The sequence below is a fragment of the Triplophysa rosa genome, linkage group LG2 (assembly GCF_024868665.1).
Source record: "Triplophysa rosa linkage group LG2, Trosa_1v2, whole genome shotgun sequence".
NCBI classification, from domain to species: Eukaryota; Metazoa; Chordata; class Actinopteri; order Cypriniformes; family Nemacheilidae; genus Triplophysa; species Triplophysa rosa.
In genome coordinates this window covers 6,309,416-6,320,648 of record NC_079891.1, presented here as the reverse complement: position 1 = coordinate 6,320,648, position 11,233 = coordinate 6,309,416, and the positions used below count along the sequence as shown (strand labels likewise).

At 36.3% G+C, this 11,233-nt stretch overlaps 1 protein-coding gene across 5 annotated transcripts; it reads left to right on the top strand.

Annotated features, from left to right (window-relative positions):
* Window positions 1-481: 481 nt before the first annotated feature.
* Window positions 482-10,571, top strand: layna (layilin a). Of its 5 annotated transcripts, XR_008965086.1 has the most exons (9): window positions 482-1,018; window positions 1,233-1,268; window positions 1,357-1,427; window positions 4,915-4,974; window positions 5,538-5,590; window positions 6,549-6,623; window positions 6,967-7,174; window positions 7,610-7,627; window positions 8,231-8,327. XR_008965086.1 is itself a non-coding variant. In XM_057362348.1 (8 exons), the coding sequence occupies exons 1-8, from the start codon at window positions 7,069-7,071 to the stop codon at window positions 10,141-10,143; spliced, it is 1,170 nt and encodes a 389-aa protein (XP_057218331.1). In that variant the 5' UTR covers window positions 6,675-7,068; the 3' UTR covers window positions 10,144-10,571. The 5 variants fall into 5 exon arrangements, 2 of the variants coding, with proteins under 2 accessions (XP_057218331.1, XP_057218338.1); XR_008965087.1 differs by having other exon boundaries at window positions 1,363-1,427; window positions 6,549-7,174; XR_008965085.1 differs by having other exon boundaries at window positions 6,549-7,174.
* The last annotated feature ends 662 nt before the right edge of the window (window positions 10,572-11,233 follow it).

Sequence of the window (11,233 nt, the reverse complement as noted above, 5' to 3'; positions counted from 1 at the left end):
TTGGTATGTATATTGTATAGCCTATTATATTTAATATTATAAATTATATTTTGCGAGTTGTATTTTTGTGTTACATTTGTTAAGACATCAGCATTAAACAGATGTGTTTGCCTAAAACCTGTTGGGGTTGGTTTGTAGGCAGTGTTGTTAGCTGATTGTTTTACGTGAGTTACAATCACTAACCTACTGCCAACACAACGACCTCCAAGGAAGCACAATAATAAAATAAAATTATATGTTGTTTTCATTATGACACTGACCGCTAAAACTGCCAGGGTGCTGATCTATTTGTGGGATAAACCAGCTTTCTCAAGTCAAGAATTCACGTGCGTGCTTTGGGAGTAAACTCGAAAATGGGATTCTGTCAGAAAATGCTGTGTGGTCGCCAGGCAGTGTAGTTAGTTGATTACGATATTTATAGTAATCACTAACCTCACTACCGGGTGAAGACCAGTTGTAAAACAACAACAATCTTTGCTTCCATTTATTTTTTTGTGCTTTTATTTGTGAACTTTATAATGACATACAGTTCCTTTTGAACAAAAATGTTTTCCATAAAAATATTAATTTGTGAAACGGAAACGGTTTTTGATTAAAAAAAATTATAAAGATGATTTTTATTTGTTGCGACTAAACATATTTACATTTCTTCCAAAAAATGTTAGCGATCCCAATGACATTATACCTTCAGACAATTCTTTAGTAGGCTAAGCAGGCTACTTCCGTTTACTATTTGGTCGCCTTGACAACCGTCACACATCCCACAGGCAGTGGCTGTTTAGCTTTTGGTAGGCTTTTGAAGCGAGCACGCTAACTATGACTGAAGAAGTAGACGAAAACGTTTTAGACTCTCTTTCAGACATCGAAAAGCATTATACGATTTTTGCCGGATCTTCAGAAGACGATGTGGCATATGCAAAGGTATTCTGGAGCTCCCTCTTCTTACAGCCACCGCTAGAGTCCCGCCTCGTTTCTGCTGATATAAGACAGCGCTTGAAAGTCGCGAAGGCGCCTCAATGTAAGTGTGACAGGCTCAGCAATCCTAAAAGTGATCATGAAACACATCACAACGTTTTCTGTTATTTAATTATTTGTGAAACGCACAGTACAACATCTAGTATATCTTAAATATTGTGTTCTTTTGGTAACTTCGAAGGGATATCTATTTTCATTTACAGAAAGTAAGAAATAATAAAATCAAATATTTGAATAAGAAATTATTTTCTTTTAAGCCACAAATGCAGCCTGTAAACTGGCATCTTGGCCAGGTGAGTGAACTTTAGTGTATTGATTTCTTCATATAAGCAGCAGGTTTATGAAATATAATCTGCTTTGGCCTGTATGTTTGCTTGTCAGAGACAGATGATATTCAACACAATGCTTACTTGAAGCAAAAGCAAGAGGAGAAGCACAGATACATGGAGATGGTAAGGCCTGCCCATAAGTTTCATATGGGGGAAAATGAAAGTTTAATGGTATTAAATGTAAGGTTAAAGTGTATGATTAAATATCACATGCATATAAGATGGTAATGTGGTTAAATGCATTATATGTGATCTTCAAATTGGATCTAATTAGATGTGTTGTGCCTTTTGTGCACGGCCTCAAAGTTCCTTTTTACTCAACTTATTTTTTTTCACTTCTATCATAAAGTTACATAAAATACAGCCATTTACCTAAATAATTATTGATGAAAACAAAGAAAATTAAGTTCTTATAAACTCAGATACCAACAGGACACTGTATTCACTTGTGAGTGTTTCACAAAGTTTTACAATAAACCCTTTCAAAAAATCTGCACTGTACAAAGATCATTTTGAATCAATATCTGGCTAGGTTTTTTAAATATTTGTTCAGTTTCGTGGAGAATATCCATACAGAAAATGAAAAAACCCAATAGTCGATTTTTAACAAAAGCTAAGAAATATGCCTTTGGCAACTCTAAAGGAGCCAAAATCTTTAACAGAAAGATAATACTAAACATAAAATAGATACTAAACATAAAATAACAACAGCTTTATAAATATGACATGTGTGGAAGAAAGGTGAGAAGAAAAAGTTCTCAACCAGGGTTTACTCAGGGTATTTATTTTACTTCATTTTTAAATAACAAATCAGTAATGTTCAGTATAATGGTCCCAGCTTCTGTCACTACTTTCCTTTTAATGGGATGCTCATTTGCAACCGTGTTGCTGCATTAAGAGATAAAGAGCCAGCCTATGGTGTGCATTTATAGATCGCTTATGAAAGATGACTTGGAATGGGGGGTTCTGAGTGGATCTGGCCAGTTTTAGTATAGTACTCAGCATGCTGTGCTAGCAAAAGAAGTCTCCAAGGAGCATTACAGATAATTTAAGATCAACATGAAATGAAACTCTGCCATATACTGCCATTAGATGGCTTGGCAGTTTAAAAATCGCTTTCTTTAGGAGGGACTTTTTAGTGGTGTAGAGCATACCTGAGTGTTAAAGCTGGTTAACATTTAACACAATTCAACTAAGTACATGAAAAATCAGTGTACAAAATGTTATCCTAATTCATAATGATAAACCTAAAATTAGGATTTAAAGTTTTACCTGTCCGGTCCAATTTAACGGTTATGTCCGTTTGACCTCATCAACTCATTCAACCTTAGCAGTTGCATAGCAATGCCCTGTCCTCCTGGCAACTAGTGTTGGCAAACACCACTATCTTGTTTAAATGTGAAAATGTAGTTTTAAAGGATGTTATAATTTAAAGTTCAAAAATGAAATCAGTAGATTTCCCTCCACTTATTCCATGACACTATCACTTTAATCAGTTACACTTCTGGCTTCAGATCTCTTTGAGAATACTTCACTGTACTGTAGCTCCACAATGTGTAAAAACATGTGAAATGTTTATGCGTCACATTACCAGGGAATGAAATCATGCTGATTGATTGTCCACTTTAGGTGCACACCTCAATGCTTTCAAACAGATCTCCCTGATGAGCCTGTAGATTTCATTTAAAAGCTTCTGTTGCTGTCTGACTCGTGTAAATTTTCTCACAGAGGAGCCCGTTGTAATGCTATCTAGCTGGCTGGCATACTTAAAAGCCTTTAGCCTTTCTTAAGCGCTACATTTGTGCAGTGATGAATCTTTTCGCAGAGCTACTTTATCTCCCGACGCTGCACTAACTAATCGGATTAGCAGGAAATCACTGGTCTTGCAGATCAATTCATTTGAGTATGAGAATAAGGAACTATTGATTTATCTTTTTTGCAGGGTACATGCTGAGGCAAAAACCAGAAGCAGTAGCTTTTGTCACCAAACCTGAGGACTGAGCATGTTTTATTTTTCTACATTTTTCTATTTTTCTACGTTACATTTTGCAATTTTTTTAATATGACTCCGATTGGGAAAAGGCTTAGGTCATTGTAATGATATAAAGCTTAAAGGGACAGCTCACCCTAAAAAAAATTCTGTTATCATTTACTTGATTGTGTCATCCTAGCTACTCAATAAAAGTGATATCATTTTTACAAATTGCTTCTTTAATACAGTACTACATCTTCATGTGCTCGTGTACTGTACCAACTGGATGCAGGCAAATCCATGCCAATTTCAACCTTAAGATAAAAAAATCTAGTTTTTACCAAACGTTTTCACCTAACTGATCAGTCAGATGTCAGTATTCAGTGATTCATCCTCCATGTGAAATTTTAAAAGCACAGAACTGTTTTTAAAGTATTGTTTTCTTTAGACAGTTAAGTGAATTGTCATCTCCATAATGGTCAATGTTCCACATAAATAGGCCAATGAAAATTAAAATTAAACAACCATTTTTGGGGTCTATGAAGAGACATCCCTTCTCCATTTTTTGGGTATTATTGCTTCTAGTTTGTACATTTTAATTCACAGAAATCCTACATAGAAATTCATGCGTTCTTTTTTGTAACATCCACAAAGTGTGATTTTTGTCCTCTCTTTCAAAATGGATAGACTTTTTTTATGTATGGACTCTATCATCAGGGGTTTAGTAAAATATAAACAATATATTGGTAATAAATACATTCTCTGAAAATGTATATTTCAAGTTTTGACAGAAAAATGTAACATCCACAACTCTGGAATTGCCCATATGTGTTCCACGCAACTTATGTATCTGTTTGCTTCTGAAGAGAGTACAGAGTGGTCTAAGAGGGCAGTGGGCAGTGGCATTTCTGTAACATTTCTGCATTCCCACTTTGAGTAATCAAGATGGAAACCCCTAGATGGACTGCTCTCTGGAGGACAGATCTATTTTATGGGATTACTCTCAGCTAATTAACCTCCTCCTTAAACCTTCTGAATCTGAGTTCACTTTCAGTACATCGACAGCGAAAGGCTGTTTTTTTGAAAACCTACAACAAAGAAGCATTTGAGACTGTCTGTCTGTTTTCTTGGTTGAATACAAAAAACGTTGTTTTGCCTAATTGCGCCGTTCCCCACAGTGTGTCAAAATGTAATCAGATTTAATGCAGTTGTCATGTTCTGTGTTGCGATACCATTTAAGCAGAATGCAGCATGACAGGTGCACATATGGTTATGATAATCAAGAAAGGCATTACATTACATTGTTATAACTGATCAACCTACCATAAAATGACATTGGCTTGAAATATGGTTACAGTGTACAAGCATGTAATGGATTTAATGAAATCCCATTAAGTGCGGCCAGTCCTGTAGCCAGAAACTATGGGTGCTAAATCAAAATTATGAGGTTTGTTTAGTAAATTCAGCTGTCTCGCTGTGTGTACAGCACTGTGTACTGTTGCTGTGTGTAAGTGTAGGGAAGGTTTTACAGATGGGCATTGATAAGCGCCAATAGAGCTGTCCAGCATTCCACTTTAATAACTGTTATGCAATATCCTGATTGCACATTTATTTATATTTGTTTGTGTTTGTGTTTAGGCCAAGAAACGAGACCAGATTATTGACCTTCTGAAAAGGCAAAGAAATCAGCGAATCAAGGTAAGAAAAATCAAGCGTACTGGTTTGGCCCCCGTCACATTAAGTTTAAAGAAACACCGTCCACTCGGTTGTTTGCAGGATTCAGTCTGTATTAGCCTAATTCTCATCTGAGGTCTTTTGCTAGCACAGCCTTTGCCTATTTGGATGCTGCAGGACAGGGTTTCTGAGACAGCCAAGTGTTTTATTTCTCTCCCATTCATTAGAGTGCTCTCTCTCCCTTCCTCAGCACTTTTTCCCCAGAGCCTCAGCGTTTCTTAGGGCATCCTCCCCTGTGGAGGTGGAGAGTAAATGAAGGGGTGGGCTTCCTCCACATGTTAATGGCTCTCTGGGGAGCAGCCTGATGATTGTGTGGTCATGGTGCTTTATCCTGCTCCTGTTGAGAGCCGTTTGCTAATACAGGTTGCACTGAACTCACTTGTTTTTTTAATGGCCACCTTGCGATTGTTGTGGAAACTTAAAGGAATTAAAATTAGTAAAAAGTCTTATAAGTGTATTTTCTGTTCTTGTTGTTTTTGACTCATTTGAGAATTGAAAAGGTTTACTTCTATTTAATATTTTTACAGAAGGAGATGATTTCCCTCCAGCACAAATCACGAAAGGGTTACCCATTAGAAAGGTACAGTATGTGTCTATAAAAGGTTATTTCTTGACCATAAGTATGTATGACCTGTATGACTTTCTTTCGCAAAACACAAAAAGCTATTTTGAAGAAAGTTGGTAACCAAACAGCAGTGTCAGCCATTCACTTCTATTGTATAGACACAAAACCAATGCAAGTGAATAGGGGCCAGTTAATTACATTCTTCAAAATATCTTTTTTTGGTGTTCTGCGGAAGAAAGAAAGTCAGACAAGTTTGAAATGACAAGAGGGTGAGTAAATGATGACAGAATTTTCATTTTTGGGTGAACTATCAGCAATTTGCTGCTACAGGCCAGGGGAGAGATTTTGCTGATATTGCAACTATACAGTAAATCACGTCTGATCATTAAAGGGGAAAACACAACGCCTCAAACAAAGTATTATTTACTCTTTATAGTTAAACGGTTTTGAAGAATTTTTTTCTGCAGGTTGTAACAATTTCCTCATTAGTTGCATGCATAGTCCATAAAAATGGACCTATTGAGCAAATAATGGTGGCTTAGTGGAAAATCAACTAATTTAAGATTATATTGATCTGAAATGTCCGATCTTTTCTGCGCTGTCCGCACGGCTCAAACCTGCATTGATTAGCTGTCCTATTATACAAAACAATTCCTTTGCTGGCAAATGCTTCATTGCAAAATCCTTTAATTAACGTCATAGGAAGACTTTCATTAGCCTGTATGGTACATTGGCTTTACAAGCTAAATCTGCACTTATTACATTTATGCCAAATATTTCTTATATGACACATCTTCTGACACATACATTCATCATTACTGTAATTGAACATGTTTGACTAGATTTTTGTTGCATGTAAACACAATAAAATTATTTTTAGACTATCATGCATTTTAAAGATGATATGCATTCTGAAAAAAGTGAACAAAAAACATATATCATTTATATTATTTTGTGTGTGTTGTGTGTATAGACTTGCTCCAAAGACCCTTTCGTCACCTCTGGATGAAGACCAGAAAGATGTTATGAAGCTCCAGTAACATACTGTGTAAAGACTTACACAGATTGACCTACAATGCATCTGTACAAAACGAAAACGTTTTAAAGTACTTTATTAATAACAAGTTATTTTACTAAGAGCTTAATAATAATAACAACCCATATTTTATTAGACACAAATATTAATAAAATATGAATTGGGAAAAAATAATAGCCTACGTGAAAAACTTACATATTGTAAAATATGCGATTTGTTTTCATATCTACAAATAAAAAGCTTTTGGCCTGTTAGATGCTGGCAGCTGATGACGTGTTATGATCTCCTGTCTGTTCAGTCACCCACCCATGTCTCATTCTAACCTCTCTCTCTCTCTCTCTGGATGCGCACTAAGAGCGCGCAGTGGATAACGGGATAAGTGGGCGCTTTTTCTACTGGACATAGCCTTCCGGGCATCGGATCATCCTTTTGATGTCTTGGTCAGCTTGAAATTGTTATGTTTAGAAGTTTGAATAAGAGCGCTATAATGGATTTGATGAAAATATCAGGCTGCGCTTTGGTGATGTACGGCGTCTCCGTGTTCGCGGCAAGGCTTCTGGATGGTGAGTTAGACATTTGAAAAAGAAAATGATGCATTTAACTGCGACAAATATTAAATTAGATATGTTGTTTCGAATTAACACGTTGAACACGTTAGGCTTGAGAAATATGTTATGATTATTGAAATGTGACTTCTTAATCTTGTTTTCTTTTAGTGGACCATTTAAAATAACATTTATGATATAGAAACTGCTCTTTATGAGTGTTTTTATTATTATTATTATATTTATTTTGAAATGGTAAAGTTTTTGTATGTGCGTGTCTCGTGCGATATTTTCTTTCCTGTCTGTTTCCAGTTTAAATCGTTTTTAATTATCAGATTTTGTCATTTTTGTAATTTAAATAATCCGTTGCTTGAATTTCTTTGGACCATAATATGACACTTTTTTCTCTTCACTGCCTATAAACCCAATGTCTTGTCCCTCCCTGTGGTGCAGACATTTACGAGCCCAGAGGTATGTAATGGTTTTCTCTAAATTAAATAATAGCTCCGCCTCCCAAATATTCAATATCTAAGCAAGACCACAAAATGAAACGTCAGTTTAAAAGCAGTCAAATTCAAGCATTGTTTGCTTTTTAAGTGTCTTTGCCAAATGTTTTCTGGGACAGACCATTTTCACATTTACACTATAACTTCATTTAGATAAAGAAGCATATTATGCTGATTTGTAAAGGATTTGTGCCATGTTGGAACAAAATTACAAAAATTTTGTATTTTTTAATAAGCGCCTTGCAGGGAACACTGGTTCAAAGATCATGTACACATTAAAATGAAGTTAAGCATTATATCTTCAAGCAAACACAACAATTGCAATGCTGACAAAAATTTTAATGATTCCCAAATACACACAAAATAGTACCATTTTGGTTTTGGGTGCTTTAAAAGAAAAGAGGGTGTTGCTGTCTTTGTGTCTGATACATGACTGTGATACATCTTCCGAATTTGTAGGTCCACTGAAATGCTCTTGTGAAATGTTTTCAGGAAATTATGGTGTCATTAATTAAATTCCATTGTTTTTCCAAATATTTAACCAAACCCCTATAATGTTTCTCTGAAGGCCAACAGATATGCAAGCGTGGCACTGAGAAACCCTGCTATAAAATCGCGTACTTTCAGGATAACCGACGTAAACTCAACTTCGAAGATGCTAGTCGTGCATGCAGGAGTGATGGTGGAGATCTTCTCAGTATAGAGTCAAAGGCTGAGCAGGAGCTTATACAAGCTTTAATGGAGGAACTTAAAGCGTCTGATGGTGACTTTTGGATCGGTCTTCGAAGGGATCAAGGCTATGAGGAAATAACTGGATACTGTCCATCTCAGTACTACTGGCTGGATGGATGCCAGGCAACCTTCAGGTGACAACAACTATAGAGGCTTTTCATTTTCATGGTTGTTTTGGGGCTACAAATGTACTTAGTCCTACTGAACACATCTATGGATTCAAACCACACTTTTCTTCAGATACAGACAGTATAGTACTCCTATTTCTGCTCATGAGTACCATAGAATTTTGTGTGTCTTTGAATATATGAATTTGTCATGAACATGTGTTTGTGTGACAGGAACTGGCACTGGGATGAACCTTCTTGCGGGTTCGAGGTGTGTGTAGTGATGTATCATCAGCCGTCAGCTCCTCCAGGCCAGGGTGGTCCTTACATGTTCCAGTGGAACGATGACAATTGTGAAACCAAGAACAACTTTATCTGCAAGTACACCAAAGGTTGGAAAAGCGTGCTTTTCTCAGATCTCTCATTCATGTCAAATGATACCTCAAATAATGCAGCTTGTTGTTTTTTAAGCAATCAAATTCATGAATTTATGTTCACCTAACAAAAAAATAGAGATTCAGAAAGGGACTCAAAACATTTGAACACTAAGAGAACTACAAAAAAACATTTAGCATAGAATAACATCGTCATAATGTGATGTTTCAGATAAACCTCAGGCACGTGTTCCTGCAGAAAATGGAACATTAGAAGGTAGACTGTGCAGATATTCACGGCTTTACAAACTAAATAAAAATTTTGAAATGCTTTATATAATGTTGATCTTATATCCCTTTACAGATGTGCTTCCAACACCCAGAATATCCAGATACCCCTCCGTCACAGTAAAGGATGATGCCGTGAGGGGGGTTGTTACTGAACCGGCAGGTGAATGTTTTTAGCTTTGTACAGACCTCTGAAACTTAATAATATAGTGCAGTATATCTGGCCTTTTTTCCAGAATATTTTCTTTTTTCTAGAATATCTGGAACACGCAGAATATACAATTTGTATTAAAACTCACATGGACTCATTTGACACTCTTGATAATTGAATTTAGATATTGTGTTTAAAAAAACAACGTAAAGGTTGAACACATATTTTTTATGTTTTTCTGATTACTTTTCATTAAGTTCATTATCCTTTTTTATGTCTTTTAGACAATGCACTCAATATTGTCTACATTGTACTACCTACCATACCTCTTCTACTGCTGTTGATTGTGGCTACAGGAGTTTTCTGCTTCAAGCTTTTCACAAAGAGGTGTGATCACTGTTCACGTCCTTCATCAAACACAACATTTTTTAATTTGATAATTCTGATACCACGTGATCATTTTATCTATGCAAGCAGGAAGAAACCACAGACTGAGATCTGCCAAAAGGAACCAGGATACTGGGCAGCCGGAGAAAGATGCAACAGCCCGAGCCCTGACGTCTACAACGTCATTCGAAGGCAGCGCGAGTCGGACCTCGCTGACACTCGGCCTGATATCAAGAACACTTCTTTCCTTGGTTCTTCTCCAGACACGCCACCGGGAGATTATGACAACCTGGCAGGCAGAGACACGGAAAGTGGTTTTGTGACACTAGCCAGCACTGAAAGTGGCTTTGTGACCACTGATATGTATGACACAATGCAAGGCCATGAAAGTGGAAGATACTTGAGAGATCATGGATGGATGGATGAATTATATTACTACTGATATGCAAGAGGAAAGTTAGCTTGAGCATTCTCCCTTTGTATCTTTCTCTGAGTTTTTTTATATTAAAGATTACCAGGTGTAGTGTTACCATTATTAGTGATTCTGTTATGAGGCTGCCATGATACATGCTTTAAATTTGAACAGTCTTTCAAACTTATCTGTAAGCCAACTTCTGGCCACTATGTAAGTGAAAACACTTGCTATAAAATGCTATAAAAATGAAATATGATCATGAAAATGGTTTGCATGACCCTGTTATGCTGCTTTTATTGGATGTGCTGTGTCTGCCTCAGTAATCACACTTTGACAATCTCTTGCAGAATATTTTCCTATGAAACACCAAATAATAAAAAAGTACTGTTTCTCACATGCAAAATATTGGAATGTGTATGCCGTGATGTTAATGAAGCCTTAATAAACAAAATAAAATAAATGTCATTTAAATAGTTTCTTATACATTTCAAAAGGTCTTGGAAACATTTTTATCATTAGTAAAGTGCATGAGAAGTGACGAGAAGGCACCCTTTTGACAGCAGGGGTCGCTGTTTGACATCATGCTCGAGCGTACCCAACCTTTCTTTAATCGTAAAAATAATATTTTTATTTTAAAAAAACACTACACGCTATGTTTTTCAAACTAAATAATTATACAGTTATAGGCCTATGTTTTTTTCTGTATGTGCATGCGTAATGCTACTAAAATGAATATCGATCTGCTTTTCATAACCCGGTTCCTTGTATTAGCCTACCCTGTCGGAGCACTGATGTTCATCGCAATAAATAATCAAATAAATCTAAAAAAAAAAAAAAAGAAGTGTTGTAATGATGTCACTACGACGTGCCTTTCAGAACAGACAGATTTTTTCACAAGAGATTATCTAAGCACAAATGCTTTGCAGCACGTATTGAAATCAGTGCTTCCGTATACATATTTGGTTGTTGTGTTTGCAAAATAATATATCGCATAGATGTCAAATGTAACCTGCGCAGCCATGAGGACAGAGTTGCCCGTGTTTGCAGAGTAACCGTCCAACTGCAGATTGCAATAGCAGCAGCTGATTGACGTACGCAGCGGATAAGGTTGTCTTGG

Coding starts and splice junctions, on each gene's coding strand:
- layna (XM_057362348.1), top strand. CDS start 7,069: ATGTTTAGAAGTTTGAATAAGAGCGCTATAATGGATTTGATGAAAATA. Junction 8,529..8,735: donor GGATGCCAGGCAACCTTCAG/GTGACAACAACT, acceptor TTTGTGTGACAG/GAACTGGCACTGGGATGAAC. Junction 8,894..9,107: donor TATCTGCAAGTACACCAAAG/GTTGGAAAAGCG, acceptor GTGATGTTTCAG/ATAAACCTCAGGCACGTGTT.